General features: G+C 28.0%; 1 protein-coding gene and 1 long non-coding RNA gene across 2 annotated transcripts; one reads left to right on the forward strand and one right to left on the reverse strand.

Annotated features, from left to right (window-relative positions):
- Window positions 1-3,056: 3,056 nt before the first annotated feature.
- On the reverse strand, window positions 3,057-8,641 carry LOC112767450 (2-oxoglutarate-dependent dioxygenase 19). Its single transcript, XM_025813308.3, has 4 exons — window positions 8,319-8,641; window positions 7,229-7,464; window positions 4,497-4,824; window positions 3,057-3,470 (listed from the first exon to the last, which is right to left on the reverse strand). Exons 1-4 carry the CDS (start codon window positions 8,568-8,570, stop codon window positions 3,228-3,230), a joined length of 1,059 nt encoding a protein of 352 aa, XP_025669093.1. The 5' UTR covers window positions 8,571-8,641; the 3' UTR covers window positions 3,057-3,227.
- Window positions 8,642-11,730: 3,089 nt separating this feature from the next.
- LOC112766658 (uncharacterized) lies at window positions 11,731-15,072 on the forward strand. Its single transcript, XR_003184478.3, has 4 exons — window positions 11,731-12,439; window positions 13,588-13,679; window positions 14,582-14,665; window positions 14,765-15,072. It is a non-coding gene; the product is annotated as an uncharacterized lncRNA (long non-coding RNA).
- The last annotated feature ends 4,932 nt before the right edge of the window (window positions 15,073-20,004 follow it).

The following is a 20,004-nucleotide window of genomic DNA, read 5'->3' on the forward strand; positions in this document are numbered from 1 at the left end:
ATAGACAAGACACTAATGTAATGTCTAATATTATGTTTGGATACACATGGACAAGACTAAAATATTATATGAAATGACTAAAATAGCCCTGTGATTCCAAATTTTCTACATCAATACAAATTAATTTAATAAAAAATGAGAGTACATAGGAGTACAGACGGAACTTGAAAAAAAGTCAAATTTAAAGAGGCAAAAAATTTTAATCAAAAAATATATTAGTATTTATATTAAAATAAAATTTATAAATATAATTATTTTATTTTAAAATTTATTATTAATATGTAGGAATACATATGGTTAAGATTAACAAAAAAAATAAATTTGAGTTTGATTAATAAAAAATTTTGTTTAAGTTAATAAGTCAAATTAATTTTAAATAAAAAATTAATTTTAAAAAAATTCATTTTTACATGAAAAAACAATTAGTTTTTGCATATAAAAATCTATTTTTATTTAAAAAAATATTTTTTTTATCTAAAAATTGATTTTTCTTTATAAAAAATGGATTTTTTTTTAAATTATATAAAATCAATTACAATTTATAAATTATTTTTTAGCATTTTAAAAGATCAATTTTACTTTTGCTAATATTTATCTTTCAAAAATTTTAAGATTAATTATTTTTGTTATTATTTTTATTACAAATCAAATAATATAATATAAGGTTAAAATGGTATTGAAGTAAAACGATAAAAAGAAAAGAATTATCTACCCCCAATAAAAAATTCTACAGAAAAGAGAGAGTACCTGGAAAAGAAAGAGATAGAGGAAGAACACAAAGAAAAAAAAAGTATCTCTGAACAACGCAATAGGAAAAATAAGAAGGGGTAATAGTGGAAAAAAAGGAAAACAAAATTTATAAAATTGTCCGTGTCCACTCTTCCAAATTCCGTGTCCATCATTGTCCTTCGTGAAAGAGTGGACACAAAAGTATAAAAAACTGTCTCGAAGACAATATGTTCACTGTCCATGTCTCTGATTCCAAACACTTTTTAAACAAGTGTTGTCCATGTCTCCGTGTCCTGCCCCCGAAAACAAACACTACCCAATAGTCCTTACCATTGACTACCCCTGCCTTGTTTTCTCTCGCCATGTTATCACTGTCCTGCATCAATAAGGCAGTGTTTGATTGATATATATGTCTATCAGAAACATAGACATGAAGGTACATGTATAGTGTTTGTTTTGTAAGACATAAATTTATAAAGGACACGCTTACACACACTTACACACTAAAGACATATAATTTGTATCTCTTTAAAATGGTGAGACACTTATTTTTAAAAGTAGACACAAATTATACCATTTGTTTAGACAATTCACCCTTACTAAATTTATAAAATTCGTAACACTATCCTCCTTCCTATTTCATCCCCTTCCACTCCTTCTTTCTCAGGGAGTCTCAAATCCTCTATTTTGCCACCTCCATCTTTCTCTTCTTCTTCATCTTGGTCTATTCCTATTTCAAGATAGTTAAATTTTTTCTCTTCCTCATCTTCATCTTTGTCTATTTCCCTTTATTCTTCTTCTTCTTTAGCTATTCTCCCACCTCTTCTATTTTTTGTTGCATCTACTTTTGTTTATGCTTAAATCCGCCATTGTTGCTGCTCCGTGTCGCATCTACAATCGTCTCTAATGCCATTAGCTTTCAGATCTGCCATTCTTCTTCTCTTTTTTCTCGATTTATTTCTGCCTTTGCCTCTCTTGTTTAAGATCTTCGTCATTTTCATCATCTTCGAGCTCGAGGTTACAACAATCGCTACTAGCCTTGCTGGTGGATCTTTAATTAAACTAAAGATGTAAGGAAGACCTTGCAGTTGTTGGAGATAAATAGCTAGGACCATTTGTTGATGGAGTGTTCTTTGCTTTTGTTTTTTTTTTTTTATAAAAAGTTATTTAATCTATTTTATTTATCTAAATTTTGATTAATGTTTGTTAAATATCTTAGGTTATTTTATTTAACTAATTTCTTTTAGGATAAAGTATACTTTTTGTTCCTGAAGTTTGGCAAAAATTTTAAAAATACTCTTAAGTTTTATTTTGTTTTAATTTTGTCCTACAAATTTTTTATTTGCATCAAATATACACTCAACAGCTAAATTTTCAAAATATTTAAGACCAATCTAATAATAATGTATGCAAATTATGCTTGATTTGCTTATGTTGAGGGTTGTTCTTATGAAATTATTGTTAAATTGGTCTTAAATTTTTTTAAAAATTAGCCGTCAAAGATATATTTGATGCAAATAAAAAATGTTTAGGACAAAATTGAAACAAAATAAAACTTAAAAGTATTTTTAAAATTTTTGTCAAACTTTAGGAATAAAAAATATACTTTACTTTTTTTTATTAGTTCAAAAGTTATTAACAGTGGTAAAAAAATGAAGGTGGTTGTTTAGACAGTGACAGAAAAAAAGTGATAACGATAATGGTGGTATAATGGTATTTATTGATAATGATAATATTAAGGGTAAAACACCTCAATAAACTAAATGTACATCAATATTATCTAAATGTCTCAAACCAGAAAATACAACGCCACAGTCTCAAAATACATTTCTATATAAATCGAATTGATTAAATTTGATTTAACGAAACACGTAGTAAATTGAATCCAATGAATTCGAATTAGGTGAAAAATGTTGTTGAATGAAAATAAAATAAAATGAATTCGAACTAAGTGTATAGTTAAAATGCTAATAAATCGAATGGATTGACTTCGATTTACATATTTGTTTCGTCTCCCATAATTCAAATCTAATGGATTCGATTTGTATGAACTTTAGTTATAAAATTTTTGTTTTGAAAAATAATTTATTAAATTAATTTTTAAAAGATAATTTTTAAATAAACTTTTAGTAGACCAGAACATGTCTGTCCAAGTTTTAGTGATTGCAACACGTGTTTTCTACATATGCAAAAGGAACATAACATTCGTCATATACAAAAAGTAATTATCCTCTGGTTTTCGTAGTACTGAAGCAATTGCATAGTAACATTTTTTGTTTTGTTTTGGTTATGCATAGTAACTTTATTTACTTGTATACAAGTCAAAATAGATACAAACATATATAAGATTCACTGTTCTATTCAATTCAATACAATACAGTAATTATCGTTCTCCATTTATTTTTCAACTAGACAAGCTGATAAGTCTAAATTTCATTCCCACAATCAATTCAATCACAAATTACAAACACAAGCATGACACGAAACACACATTCAATTCAAATGCGAACATGATCTAAGCAACTCTTGTTGTCCAATGCATTGCTTTGCTGAAGATTCATATAATCTCTATATTTAATGGCTTGATATAAAGGGAGATCATGCTCCCCAAGCAGCTGAGTTGCAGGGCCAAAAGTGTCGTCAAGCGGTGGCCCATGTGCCGCACCTATGGTAATTCTTGTACCTTTATTATTCACAATAGCACGATGTATGTTGCTCTTGTATTTTCCATTGGTCAGTATCTGAGCATTAAATAATTCATCATAAACAATCAACTATATATATTTTAAAATAATTTTCATGGACTAGATGCCAAAAGTAGTTTATATTTGTTAGTTTTGAACAACCAAACTATATAGACAGTACTGTATATGGATGTATTTAATATCTTCATGAAAAAGTTTAATCACGTGAAAACTTTTTATTATGCTGTTATAAATATATACAGATCGATAAAGAAATTAGTTAAAGGATAAAATATATATTATTTTAGTTTCTATCATTTAAACTAAATTCTAATTTCATCTCTAATATTTTATATATTTTATTTTATCTCAAATGTCTTATTTTATCTTGGTTTAATTCTTTAGTCAAAATTTAAAATCTTTTTTCTAAAAATACTCTTTTGTTCCGTATGATTTTCTTTTAAGTAACGGCAAAAATTGTAATTATTTTTGTTCCGTATGATTTTCTTTTTTCTAAAAATACTCTTTTAGTGTGATTCTAGTGAAACTAGCTGAATAATAAAAGTAAGAAGGAAAAAAATTTAATTTTAATTACAGAACTAAAATAAGATGAAATAAAAAATTTGGAATAAAAATAAGATATTTTAAACATGGTAGATTTTAGTATGACTATGCTATAGTAACTATAGTAATTATGTAAATGTTGTTAAAATTAAAGTCGTTTTTTTTAACATTTTAGGAACACTTTTTTGAAGTAATACTATTTTAACGAGTTGTTTAACAATAAACAGTGTGACTTTAATTTTAGCAATATTTTTTGAAGTACTATAGTCACTATAATTTTTTTTTTGTGTGACATAATCACCGTAATATAATCCTACTAAAATGATCCTTTAAATGTTAGGAAGAAAATTAAGAATAAACGTTAAAGAACTTAAATGATATTTTTTTTATAAATAAATTGAATGAAAAAGTGAATATTGTTTTTTTTTAAATAATATTTTTTTATAAATAAATTGATGAAAAAGTGAATATTGCTATTTTTTTTTTTGGTTTGGGGGTCTTGAGTGAATATTGCTTTACCTCCATGTGATCCCCAGTGTTAACTAGAAAGGAGTTGGGTAAAGGTTGGATAGGGATCCACTTGCAATTATGAAGAACTTGAAGCCCTTGAAGATCATTTTGCAACAATAAGGATAGAAGCCCATGATCTGAATGTGGAGGTAGACCCATTGCTAACTCAGGCTTAGGACAAGGTGGGTAAAAGTTAATAACAAATATTTGGAAGCCCGATTCATAATTGATCACTTTGTGTATGTAGTTTTCCTCTTGGCCCAAGCTTATTGATATTCCTTTTAGTAACTCTCCAACGATCTCCCTACTCGTTTTGCAATATGTTTCTATGATTTTGCTGCAAAAATTTAATGAAAACCAACATAAATAAAAATACTAATTTATTCAGGTAAAAAAAAAAACTAATTTATCTTCGAAGAGTAGTCAGTCTCAAATTATTCAAATTTTAAAGAAAATGGCAAAGAGGCTTTCTCATAAGGATATAATGAATATATCACAAAGTTAGTTGAAGAAATTAATTTTAGTGTTTTCTCTTTTCAAAATCGAGTATTGGACGTTAACCATAGACCTAAAACAGGGAACAGTATAATTAAATCTTTGCTCAATCAAACCTCCTAATAAAATTTATATTAACAACAAATTAGTCAAAATCTCGAAATTATGAAATAGATAAAACCAGCTAAATAATAGTCGCTTGTTGAATTTGTACCTGTGTTTTATAGGAAACTAAATGATCTTATTTTATATATGCATTAATTTATTAACTAATGACAAAACCTAAAATAAAATTTACATTAACAACAAATTAATCTTTGCATACCAAATTAAAAAATTCCACAGAAAACAAAAAAGATACAGTGGATCTAATGTATTAAAAATCAATTAGTTTTGTTTAACGTGCAATTCAAGTGATGAGTGGATTATTGAATCATTAATCGCTATCACGCTCTTCTTTATTTTACTAGCCGACACCGATAGAATTAGTAAATTTTTCGTAAAAATAAAATAATATTTTTCAAAACAAATAAAAAAACTTCAAATACACAAATATATCTTTTTTAGGGGACTGAAAAATCGGGTTTGTTTTATTTTTTTCTTTAAATTCAAATAAAATAATCAAAATTAAAATTAAAAATTTTCAATTTGTAATTTATAATATGTTAATCTCGTCGGTTAGTTTTAATATTTATATTATTTTGAATTTTAATTGTTAATAGTAAACTTTTAAAACATAACAGACCCTGCAAAATCAGGTTGCATTGGGTCCCAAATTTGGGCCTAAATCCCTTCTTCCAAAAAACAAATAATAAAATAAAATAAAATAAAAAATATGTATTTGTGTATTTAATGTCTTTTTTATTTAGTCAGCAAAATAAATATTTTTTTTTATTTTGTTGGAAAATACATTATTTTTATCTTTTAATATTATTAATATGCAGTCAAATTAATAAAATATATATGGGTGGGTTTGATTTCATTGTTATCATTTGGAGCACTTAGTTAAAAAAGAATAACAGAATTTTCAAGAATCAAGAATCAAATTAATTTATTTTATCTGTTTAGTACTTTTTGTTAAGACGTTAATGCTTTACCTTATTGTGTTGAGCTTTTTATTTCAAAAAAAAAAAAAAAGGTTAGCTTTGTGTAATTAAGCTGCGAAAAATAGAAATTATATAAACTATATACAGTACTGATGAAAATTTTATGTTAATGGAGTAGGTAGAAAGGGGCAAATGCCTGTAAATTGATTTTGTTGATATTCTAGAACCTAAATTTAAAAAAAAAAAAAAAAAAAAAAAAAAAACACTTTATTGTATATTACCTAAACGCTCCTTTGAAATTATTGAGTCTAGCTGAACTAGTAAGCTCTTAATAATTGAATTGACAAACAGATGAATTTTAAATTAAACACGGTACACACATCAAAAGACCAAAAAAATAAAAATAAAAAAGCTATTTGCATCATAATTATTTTAAAAAATTAAATAAAAAATCAGCCTTCAATAGAAAGTTATCTTATTTAACATTCTTTATTTAATTACCGCTAACTTTATTTTTCATTCCTTAATTACTAGACTAACTAAAAATGATCTTATTTAACTTAATGATAATAATATGCAATTATTTTGATCCAAAGATAATTAAAAAATATAAAATAAGATAATTTTAAATTATTTTAGATTAATTTTTATTGTCTTCAAACATTTTTACAATGCTAAAAAAACCAAAAAATTAAATTTATTTTATTTAATTTAATATTTATAATTTTAGGTAATATTCATAATTATATATTTATTATAATAAATTATTTAATTATTTCAGTGATAATTAAAAATATTAAATAAAATAAATAATAATTTAAAATATAAAATAATTTTAGACTGATTGGTACTGATTTTTTTATTAGTTTTCAATTATTTTTGTGATTATTAGTTGTGGTCCGTAATAACAAACGGTCATAATATTGGTATTAATAACTACAATTACAATTGTCAAATTTACTTACTTTCTGTTTTTTTTTTCATTGCAATATAATGATAATCACAATTTAAAATTATGCAATAAATGTATGATAAAAATTTACGTAATTATTTTTATATGAAATTGATATTTGAGAATTGTCATTATCTAACATTCTCAATTATTAATTTTAAATGAAGACAACTGTGTGAGTTTTACTTAAATATATTATTGTTGGTTTTTCGGTTAATTATTATTATTTATTAGCGAGAGAGTCATACCTAAAACCTGTGGGCTTGAGTGGAGCATGAAAACGAGGATGAACATGGCATTTGAGATAATCCCTCCACAATAGGTTCTTTTCCACATTGACATTGAAGCTTGTCCCACACTTTATTGGATCCAATATATTCCCTCCTTCATATTGCTTTCTATCTTGCTCAGGCAAATCATAAAAGCTTTGGCTTGCCCTAAGCAGCTCCTCCCTCAGTGTCTCTGACACTCCATGATTGATAAGCTGCAATATTAGTCAAGAATTCACAAGTGTTTTATCATTGATAGAAGTTAACAGAATGGAACTCTTCTTTTTAATTCTATTCATTGATTATAAATGGCAGCAATGGGATTATAATAATATAGTTGAATTACTTTATATATGTATTTACATGCATGTGATAGTTGTGGCTGTTTTTCAAATACATTATTGTAATGTTACAAGGAAAAAGAACATTTTTTTTTTACCTTTGTTGATTGTCCAAATTAAAAAAAAAAAAGGGTTTGTTGTCGGTCGATAATTGATTAAAAAGATTGCCTTCTTTTAAAAAACTAGCTACAATTTACATACCAAAAAAATACGTACGTTCAAGAATAAAATAAATAATCAATATGATCCTTTAATATATATATGTAACTATAAATTTAAAAGGATAATTACGTAAAAACGCAAAAAAACTTTTATCTTTTCAAATGATTTTGTAACAGTCGATAAATTATTTTTGAGGAAATTGCAATTCAATCGGTTAAAAATATAAACATTCATAATCATGTGCCTCTTTTTATCATAAATTTTTAAAAGAAGTAATATAGTATCATAATATAATATTAGAACTTCTGTGATTTAAAAGTCTGAAATTCGGTATTTGTTGATCTCAAAAAGCATAAAAAAATCATATGCACAAGATTTATGGAAACTGCAAAAAAAAAAAATTGTGCCAGAAATATTACTATTCATGTATTTCTTTATATCAACTTAAACTTTTGAAAGAAGTAGTATCATGACACGCATAATCAAACCTTATATATATATATATATATATATATATATATATATATATATATATATATATAATATTTGAGGTTGAATATTGTTACCATAAAGAAACCCCAGTGGGTGCAGGCATGGCCTAATTGTTGGATTGCCTTAGAACGGTCAGAGGAATTGGAAGAGATAAGCTGTGAAAAGTCAATCGTTGGAATTGTAATATTTTGAGCTTCTTCATCGTCCAAAATAATGTATTTCTCATCGCTATTATTTTTCAGATACACATATTCTGAGGGAAGACCCACCACACTACTACTACTACTACTACTAGATGATTCTGCTAACTTCTTAGCACTGAACATCTCTCTTTTTTGTTTTAATCTCCAAAAGGGGGATGATGCTGGTCTTTGATGGCGGGGTTGTGTGAAATATATATATTATCGAGCAAAGTTGTCATAAATTAATTATAAGAACGTGACTTGGTTTGTCTATATATTATACTCAGGACAAATCACGCGTGCCTCTTATATATATTAAATCATCTTTTAATATAGACACCAAAAAAAATAATCTTTTAATATAATTAGCTAGTTTTGCAAAAGTAAATTGACAACACTGGTTAAAAACAAGCATATTCAAAATGAATTTGCATCTTCTAATTTTTTTTTTTACTTGAGAAAATAAAATATAATTTTTTATTTTTAAATTTTTTTTAATATTTTTTTCACTTATAAAATAAATAATAAAAAATCATATTTTATCTTTTCAAGTGAAAAACAAAATTTAAAAAATCTGAATTCATTTAAAATTAATTATTAAATTATCCACACTTATAAAATATATGTTGGTTGTTAATTTAGTAACTTATTTTTTATAGTTAATTTTTAGTATATATAGTATTTTTTAGATAAAATAATGTATAATATAAAAGCATTGAATTTATTTTATCTTCAATAATCACTACATAACTGCATCATTGCTAGTTATTAGATGGGTTAAATAATAATAGTTAGGGTAAAATATCATTTTTGATCCAACAATTAGATTGAGTAATAATATTGTTATTCCTAACATTTTCTTTTTGTCATAATTGTGTCTCACACATTTTCACTATGACAAAATTACGTATTAATTATTGGATTTATTGGCAAATTTTTAATATAAATATGAATATAATTTATTTTGCCGTCGATTTTATTATCAGACGAACTCATTGACGAATAAACTCATTTATTATTGTCGTATTTTTCTCACGCAAAATCCAACATATAGTTTCGATGTTTATTATCTTTAAAATATAATGAAAATGTAACTTTCGGATATATTTAATAGAACATTCGACAAAAATAGGAAAAATATTTTAAATAAAATCCATCTTTCTAAATATTTATTGTTTTTATTAAAACATTAAATAAATGTTAGAAAATATATTTTTTAATTTATTTATAGACAATACATATATTAATTATCACAAATTAACTATTTTATATTATATTATTTATTTAACGGTGATCTCAATTATTGTGATTAAATAAATCATTATTATTCTGATTTAGAATTAAATGAAAATAAAGATATGCTATTTTATTTAGATTTTAGGGTTTAATATGTGTCACACCCACACTCAAATATAAATAGTAATTCAGGGTTTTGGTCCCCAACATATCAAAGCTTCTATGAGAGGAGTTGCTGCGATTGAGCCTTAACAAAAATATAGAAAGCTTTGGTTGAAGAAGACCGAAATAAATCTTCTATAACTTTTATAAATACAAATACAAATATACTTTTGAATCATAATATAAATTTTTGATAATTTAATATGGATGATCTAAATTATTATAAAATTATTTGTTCCAACAATATTAAAAAAAGAAATCATTTTTGTTTTATTTAAACAATTAATAAAAATGTCAACAGTACAACTTAAAAAAAAGTCAATAACAATAAAAAAAAATACACTCAAATGCACAAAATGAAAAAAAGAATTATCAAATGAAATAAACGATGTAGTAAACTACAGTACCTTGTAATAATTAGCATCGTCCTCTTGGCCATCCTCCTGCAACTGAATGTTAATCCTACCATTAACTAAATAAAAAATTACCAATAAAAGTGATACCATATAAATAAATATTATTGTATGTAGCAAAATCCTATAATTTTATCATTGTAAATAAATTAAAAATTAGTTAAAAACAATAAAGTTAAAAACATAGAAATAAAAAAATAACTTATAAAAGATTTAGGATTATTAAAGGAATGAGATAGAATAGATATTGTTAGTTTTATTCTGTTAGTTTATTATTAGTATATTTGTTTAGCTTTCTGTTATATTACTTCTTCTTAGCTAAGAGGTATAATTTAACGTATTTCAGTGTTCTTTCATATGTCACCTTCCACTCTTCTTTCTCTCTTCTTGTAATATTGCATAAAAAACAAAATTAAAGTTGTTAAGAAGATATACATGATTCATTAGTATTTTTTATAGGATTAAAAATGAGGATAATTAATATTGACTCTTCTTTAAACATTTTAGATAATATAGTAAATAGAACGAAAGGGTTGTTAAGGATCGGATCAGTTTGATATTTACCATATATAAATGTTTAGGACAAAATAATACTTTATCATGATAGTTCTTAATTTTGGTATGGATTACTATTATTAATACTTATAGTTCTTAATTTTGATACTTTATAAAAATTCTAATATTTAGTGAGATTCATGAAATATGGCTTTTATATATATATATTTAGTTGTGATTAGATGAATATGGATAATAAGATTTAGGTCTTTTTTTCTTATGTATGTGATGAATTGGAATAGTAGAGAATAGGAAAAAGAACTTAGAATTTTAATTTTCATCCAACCTCTTTTTTAAAAAAATTTAAGTTTTAAGCTACTTGGTTAGAATAATAAGTTTCCAAAAAAATGATTTTAGGGTATCCCATTAATTTGAGTTAGAGTTTTTTATTAAACTTACTTGAATAAGAAATTATAGAACATAAACTATAGTTTGAACACAACATAGTGAGACTTGAGCCTTCAAGTGATAGAAATACAGAATGCTCAAGAAAAATTTCCAATTGAGGAATTAAAGGTAACATTCTCTTTAATATATCCCTATTAGTATATCCACGTTCTTCTTTAAAGAGGAGCAAAGATGCAGAGTTATATAATTTATTTGAATTTTTTTCTTTTCTCTTTTTTGAAAATTCTTCTATCTTTGGAGGTTTTAATTGATTGTGTAATTTAAATGCTAAATGTGCTTGTTTATGTCCATTTTAGCTGTTTATGCCTATTTTCAACATACCCATTAACTATACTCAATTTTGATGCTTTAAATTGTTTTGTACAATAAAAAAAAGAAAAAGAAACAAAGTGTTGAGAGATGTTGAGAAACTATGTCTTTTCCTAAGATGAAAATATTTCCTGTGTTTGTTGTTGTCTTTGGGAATCTTTTGGACTGAGACTCATGTCATGTTTTCGTATATACTGATTCTCAAGATGGTAATGTGCTATAAGATTTTCTATCTTATGTGTGTTTGGGAGTTCCTTGTTTCACTTATTCGTTCAACAAGTTATTTTTTATTTCTTTTCAGGTTTGACGGTGGTTCCAGAAATTATGTGAAGACACTACAACAAATACGGACAATAGCAACGATGAATGGGCGGCTGTTTATCAAATTGCCGCAAATTAATAAGATACTGGCGGTTATAATAGCAATTTGAGCTTCTGCTACAAAAAGAATCAGATAAAGCCAGCGCCCTAAGTGCCCCGTCACCCCCTCGACTAGAAGTCCAGAGCTCTAAAGTCTGAATCACTCCCCCTTCTCCAACCCTAGCTTCTTTTCAACCACCAACGCAGCGCCACCATCGATCATCACCCTCAACATCTCCGTCAGAACCACAGAACCACCACCTTCTTCTTCTTCTTCTTCTTCTTCTTCCACCTTCGCCGAACAACCACCGTGAAAACCCTTTCTCTCTTTCTCTTCCCCTGTCTCCTGCCTCCTGCCTTCTCTGTCTCGCTGCCGGCTACCATCCAGCGCGGCCGCGACCATCTTCTTCCCCTCCTCGCAACCTCGCACTGTGGCTCTCTAGCTCCCTCCAGCCTCCCTCATTCCCAGTCGTAGAATCATAATAGAGCCACTCTAGTTCAAACGCACCAGCGGTTGGTCACTGCCACTGCATCTCTCTCTCCGAGTTCTTGCTCTGTTCTTCGACTCAGGTTCTCAGATCACCTTTTCTTCTCTGTTTTAGTTAAATTAGGATTAGTTATATGTTGATTTTAGTGTTAATTTGATTTGATTAGGATTATTTGCTGCTGTTAGTTGAGTTTAGGTTAGAATTAGTGTTAGTTTATACATAGTTAAACATGCTGTTAAGAGCTTCTTGAGTTTGAATTTCAATTTGTTTGGATTGATTGACTGATACTTTGCTGAGTCCCTGCGAAATGCTGCTGATTTTTCATGTCATTGGTGCTGAATTTTGATTTGGTGTTGCAAAGAATGCTTGTTAGTGCTATTTTGTGTTGGTTATACTTTTGCATGCCAAGTGTTCGACAATATGCCAAGTGTTTTGAATATGTTTCACCATACTAATCCGAACAATTTCGACAATGTTTCACCAGTTGTTATTATCTACTATATCTTAGTCGGCATTTGTTCGAAATGAATGAATATTATCATACTAATGTTTAAATTAGAGAGAAATAAAGATCAAGCGCATCAAAATGGAGTGGTATAACAAATTAATTAGTAGAAATACGTAAGCTTTATATAACAAATATTTTTATACTCTTACTTGCTTTGCAATGCTTTTAAGCATCTATCGCTGAAACATGCTTTGCAATGTCTAAGCCAACTATATTCCCAGAGCTCTGTTTTGTTTTCTCAGTGAGGAAAAGAACTTATTTTATTATGATAAGACCTTATTTTGTTAATAACGGGCAAAGCATAGTGTGATAAGACCATTTATTCATTTCATTTCATTTTAGTTACATTAGTGATTGTAATGGTTGAACAAATGAACTAGTAGACTCCATTTCTTATAGTGCGATAAGATCTGAAATAAGTTTGTTTCAAATTAAAATATGTTCCAATTCAATTTAAAAGATCTGAATGAAGTTTGTTTCACTGATCGAATCTAAAGTAAGTATTCTATCTAGTTATTAATAAAAATATATTTTATTAATAACTAGAATGTTTATATCTTATTTATGTTTATACGATAAAATTTTTAACAAAATAATTTATTACTAATTACTTTATTACCTCTGTGGTATATTATAAACACTTAATAATTCTACACTTAAACTAGCTTTATCTTATATGAGACTCATAATTAATACCATCTTATCTCTACTATCTGTTCCAGACTTATTACTTCAGGCAAAGGATCCTATTTCGAAGATCACCGAGGAGAGGAGTTCTATTATTGATCAAAATAAAAGACCTCCGCAAGAACTAGTACATAATTTATTTAGAAGATAAATAATTCTTTTATGCATGTGCTTACACTAGTTATGTTGAACCTTTTTGTAAAAACTCTTTTATCCTCTGAACACAAAAGGAAACCTTATGAGTTTTCATGTTCTAAAATGATATTCTTACTTTCAGATTACAAGAAATAGTATGCTATTCAATTTGTGGTGTTTATAGCTGCTGTTACTGATTGTTTTCTTTTCCCTTAAACTTATTAGTTTAGTTGTTAAACACTCATAACTTAACTAATGCACCTAGTTCTAGAGCTACTTCTCATATTCTGATAATTGGCCCCTGTATTATATCTAGCATACAAAACAACTTCCTTACAATGTGGTAAAAACAAAAAATAGAAGTACATTAACAAATAATCAGAAACCATAATGCAATGCATAGCATTAGAGTTACTTAGCTACCTCTACTTTTTTATACAGCCAGAAACAAAAAAGAACCAGCATAATCAAACCAACAAGAACCATAATAAAACTAAGAATACCTAAACATGTAAACAAGGTACCATGAATTCTAAATGTGCCACATATAACACTAAGGACGTGGACAGTAGTGTATGTATGAATACTTGAATTATTGTGCATCATGAAAAAGGATGAAGAGCAAACTTGGTAGCTTAATTGAGGGTCAAAGTTGGTTTTAGGATACTGTTGATGCCTGTAAGGCAGTTCTACTGGCTATTTAAGGTGCTAAGCTATTTCATTATCATGTACTTTATTTCATATATTAATCTTAACACATATAGTCTAATTGCTTGCTTGTTGACAGAGAATATAAAACTTTGTATGTGCTATATATGTTGTTCTGTTGACATATCGTATACAAAGTGTTGTTAGTTCCATTTTTTAATTAATGACAATGATTATTTGCTATAGGATCCAAGAGCAAGGAACATTGAGGATGTATTGATTCTTTCCGAGGATCACCTGTACAGAATGAACTACATGGATTTGATTCAAGTAAGTCATCATCACCATCATTGTATCTAAGATTTCAATTCCAAATTTAATTTGAATTTTAAAAAATTAAAATGACTTCATATTCTTTCTACACTTCAGGTTCACCGGGAGAACAAAGTTGAATTAGGTATTGACTGTAAAAGGAGGTATGGGTGGAAGGTTGGTTTCTTTGTTAGAGACACTATTGACATGTTTATATAGTAGTTGATAATTTTATTCTTGATGAATGATGATCTCTTGGAAGTATAGATGATGTTCTTCTCTGATCATGTAGTTTACTTGTTTTGGCTCTGACTTATAGAGAATTTTGATTTTTTCAAATATGCTGCCACCAATGTATCTCTGACAGTTTCAAGGCGAGACATGGCAACACAAATGATAAATATATTATTTTATTTTTCAGTTAATTTTGTTATTTTTGTCACAAGTTTAGATTCAAAAAATGAAAAATATTAAGATTTATAGTATTAAAAAATTCAAAAAAGGCCAAAAAATGTATCTTTAAAATTAAATAAAAAATCAGCATTTTTTAAAAGGAAAATCCAAATTTTTTTTAAATTTGTATTGAAATTAGCATTTTAAAACCGCCGCCAAACAGTCGCAAACTTTAAAAAAAATCGTGTTAAATAGCGGCAGTCCGTAACCGCCGGTAAACATGCGCGAAATCGTTGCACTCTCATTTAGCGGCGGTTATACCAGCGGTTTCTAGAAACCGCCGCAAAACCTAATCCCCGCGCCAATATCCAGGGCGTTTCCCTTAGCCGCCTGCATTTGATTTTGCGGCGGTTTAAAATCGCCGGTAATCATAAAAAACCGCCGCAAAACCACGGTTCTCTTGTAGTGAGAGATGAGTCATGACCGATGATGATCTTATTGGTCATTATATCAAGTAAATTTTTTGTACTTTTTGATCAATTGAGCCATATTTCATTCTTACATTATTAAGTAGTAGTGCATTGCTTGTTAAGTTTTAATTTAATTCATATATTATATTTTTTTCTAAGATAGAGTAGTATTTTACCCTTAGAAAGGATATACACCAGACTATTTTTTTTTTAACGGTGTTTTTCACTTGTCCTTTCCATTAGAGGTAGTTTTGTAATTTGTTATTTCTTGTTTTTGCTTTGTTACTCCTTTTATATGATTATTTGATTTAACTGAGTAATTATTTATTTTACTATTTAGAGATCTTGTGGAGATCACTTGGGTGATTTTGGGCTACTCTTGTTATTGAATCTTTAGGAGTTTTCATAAAAGTAGAGAAGGTTTCATCACATTTGAAGGTTAATATTTTCACTTACCTTTGTATTTCACTTTGCTAACTTGAAATATTTATAGTTTGGCTTTATTTTATTATTCTGTAGGCTAGTGCTAAGAAAGTAAAATAATATCAGCTCTATTTTTAATGATACACCAATATTTATATGTTAGAAATGAATGAGAATATTGAAAAGATATACAATCCAAACGTGGATATAGTTTTTAATGCAAGTTGTATTACAAGTTTTATATGGATTTTTATAGTAAAGAAAAATGGAACAAACCAATCCTAGTCGTATTTTTTTTAAAATTCATGCATAAAATTGCAGCGGTTTCAAACCGTTGCAGTTTTTTTTTAAAAACCCACATCAAAGTTGCGGCGGTTTTTTAACTGCCGCAATTTTTTAAAAAACCTGTTTTCCAAATAGCAGCGGTTTTAAGACCGACGCAAATAACTTATTCCATTTAGCGGTGATTATGTCAGCGGTTGCTCAAAACCGCCGCAAAAATGCATTCCCTGCACCTTTATGGACTGTGGTCCCTAATTCGCTGGCGTGCTGTTTCGCGGCGGTTTCAATTCGGTGAAAAAATCGCCGCAAAGCTCCGTTTCTCTTGTAGTGTTCTTCTTGTGTGTTATGTTATTCTCTCTCTATAATTGTAATCTTTAACTTGTTTTATTATTGATATTCAATATATTTTAAATGTATACATTTGAATGATTGAGGCCATCATTTTACACTAAATCCACTTACCCAAATGGCCTTACCCTTTAATTTATCACCATTAATCAATTTGACCCTTATTATTAGTCTCCTTTATTCTTAATTTTTAGTATAATATTTTTCTAAGTAAAAAATCATGAATGTATTAATTTAAATTTGGATTAGTTTAGACTAATGAATATTGCATAATGTAAGTGTAGGGGGTGGAAGAAAAGCATTGGTGAAAAAATAAAGGTGTTTCGATTAAAAACTTTGAAAATTGAAAAACACATACATACATTACATGGTTAAAGGCATGTTCATTTACTCATATGAAAAAGAAGACAAATGTATATATATATATATATATATATGAAAGTAATAAATGTCGTTTCAAATGACATTCTTAGAAGTAAGGGTATATGTAATGTGAATTGAAAAAGAATGTATAGTGTGTGTGACAAGTGAGTCATATGTAGCTAGATTCATGAAATAGGGTCAAGTAGGTTGTTGAAGGTTAGGTGGAGATTTAAGCTAATCAATGATTTAAATTTCTAGTCCACTTGACCATATACATCTTTATCTTTACCCTAGTCCCATTACAACTTTTAAATCCCTTTGTACGTATACATTAAATATTTGTTGATTATTAGAAGAAGAACAAGTCTTAGAAAGCAAGGTTAGGAGAGAATCGAGTGAATCAACCCTATACACTAGAGTGATAAGAGAGTAAACATATCTGGTAAAGGTTCGATTACTCAATTCTATGTTTTCTTTTCTCATGAAAATCTTACCTTGCAAGTTTGTTAAATTTGTTTTAAGACTCAAATTGATTCATGGGATTGAATTGATCGTTATATTGCTTTTGGCCCTCTATGTTTATATATGTTCTTGAAAATTGCCTTAACTTAACTAAGTAGGTAGAAGCAGGCATGAGTAGGTAGAATTAGATAGAGTAGTTGAATAAGTGTTTGGTAATTGCTTTTAATGAACGTTGTCATCCTTTAATTTCATCTTCAATGATCTACAATATGAGGACATACTTTTGTTTAAGTGTAGGAGAGTTGATAAACCCATATTTTATGATGATTTTTAGATTGAAAAGAGTGAACTTTATCAACTTAACTTGCACTTATTCATTGTAAATACATGATTTTGTGAATTTTCTCCTACTTGTATTTAATAGATTAAAATATGCTTTTTTTTTTCTTTAAAAATATCAGATTAATTCTATTTTTTATCTCATTCGATGCCTTAATATTTTTGTTCAAGTGGTGGTTTAAGATTTGGAAGGCAAGGATGACTTGAAAAATGGAAGAAAAGCATGCAAAAGTGGAGAATTCATGAAGAAATGAAGATTTTGCAAAACTGCCAATCCAACACATTCTTAACTCAATCCAACACATTTTTGAAGCTATTGAAGCAATGAATGAAGGGGATGAAGACACACATCAATATACACACTCATTTTTCTTTTTCTTAGCTTTTAGAACCTTGTATTCTAGTTTTAGTGTTTCTTAGGATTTTCTTTCTATTTTTAGTGTTTAATTTTGTCTAGTTATACTTTTTAGTCTATAATTTTTTTATTTGCTACTTTACTTTGTTTAAAATCTCTTGCTAGTTTCTTTATTTTGTCATTTATTTGTTGAATTCTAAATTTCTTTTTAATGAATTTGATGTTTTTATGCTTTATTCTTGCTTATTTGAGTTGCTATTGCCCATTTCTTGTAATTAGTAGTTGTAGATTTTACTAATTCTTACAATTTATGATGCTTTATGTTTTGCACACCAATTGTTTAATAAATTATTTACATTAGTTATGAAGTAGTTTTTCTCTCTCTTGGCTTGGAGTTGAGGGTTAAGACCTTAAGTTATTGATGTCCAATATTGATTAATAATTTAGGGTTGTTAATTAATCTTGTTTCTATTGACGCTAATCTTTTACTAATTCAATTAGTAAGTTATTTAGGACGTATGGATTAGGATTAATTACGCCTACTTGACTTTCCTTAATGTGTAGAGATTGACGAAGTGGGATTAACTCTTCATAATTGCCATGTTTGTGGTTAATGACAAGGATAGTGATTCTTTACTCTCAACCCTTGCCAAGATCTTTTAGCATTTGAGTTTACTTTCTTTTACTAGTTAATTATCTTAATTGCTCCTAGTTTAATTAATTTTGATATTTACTTATTGCATTGCTTCTTTAATTTCTTGCACTTTAAATTCACGTTAATTGTGATCAAAATTTCCAATTTTTCTGTAGCTAATGATAATGCACTCGATTATGATTCTTAGGGAGAACGACTTGGAATTAAACTCCGGTATTGATTTGAATTTGTGACATATAAACTAAACTTTGAAGAGCATTGAATTCCGGTTTAGAGCTACAACAAAACTTAAACTTTAAACTTGTGAACATTCTAAATCGATGTTTAACACTTGTCAATATCCTTTTGAGAGGTTGATTGAGTTATTCAAGCGAACTGTGAAGAACCGTGCTAGGATCAAATATAGCATCTGTGAGGCATTTCTATCCAAAGAGACATTCACATTTTGCTCCTTCTATTTCATTGATCAGCAACATATAATCATTTTCAACTAATATTGACACTATTTAGTTGTCGTCCTAACATTTGCATATTATGTGTTAGAAATTATACACACAAAACATGAAGGTTGTGGCCCAGCAATCTCAATAGAGTGGGGAGAATGACAACAACATATCTGCTTCCATAGTCGATCCTAATGCGGTATAGCACAAGACTGCATCCGAGTCGTACAAAAACCATATCTACAAGCTAAGGTTGTTCATCATCAGCAACCTCTGTACCTCCACCGTGAAGGATTCGTCCACCTCAACCACCAGCCCTACTATAGACTTGAAGAGAGGGTATAATGAGCTTCTCACACGCATGACAGAGAGAGATACCCATGATGCAAAGGCAGATTCCTTGATACTGGAGCTCAGATAGGAACTGGATCAGATTCAGCAGATGTGGTAGCAAATGGCCATCTATTATGAACAGATAGGTATTGGTGGCAACACCACTGCTAGAGAAGGCTCTTCGTCCTCTGCACATGCACTAGCACAAGCATTGATGTAAGAAACCGCGTTTTCACGTAAAACCGTTTTAATAAAATAATCTTAGTGCCCGGAATAGATTCAAAATTTTAGAAGTTTTAATTTGAAAATAAAAATGTGAAATTTGATTTCAGTGAATTTTTCTGAGCTGGCAGTATTGGCTCTAGACTATCCAGTACTGCGTATTTTGGAAAATAATATTTTTAAAATTAGTTTATTGTTTTAAAAAGGCAAAAATAACTTAGAATCGAAGACCGGGCACTAATCTTAAAGGTTTTGACCCAAAGTGGGCC

The sequence above is a fragment of the Arachis hypogaea genome, chromosome 17 (assembly GCF_003086295.3).
Source record: "Arachis hypogaea cultivar Tifrunner chromosome 17, arahy.Tifrunner.gnm2.J5K5, whole genome shotgun sequence".
NCBI classification, from domain to species: Eukaryota; Viridiplantae; Streptophyta; class Magnoliopsida; order Fabales; family Fabaceae; genus Arachis; species Arachis hypogaea.

Bases quoted from the DNA above. Each gene is read 5' to 3' on its own strand.
- LOC112767450 (XM_025813308.3), bottom strand. From the start codon at position 8,570: ATGTTCAGTGCTAAGAAGTTAGCAGAATCATCTAGTAGTAGTAGTAGT. The intron at 4,825-7,228 runs GTATGACTCTCT...AAATTTTTGCAG, and splicing joins CTCAAGCCCACAGGTTTTAG to CAAAATCATAGAAACATATT. The intron at 3,471-4,496 runs GTAAAGCAATAT...TTTAATGCTCAG, and splicing joins ACACTGGGGATCACATGGAG to ATACTGACCAATGGAAAATA.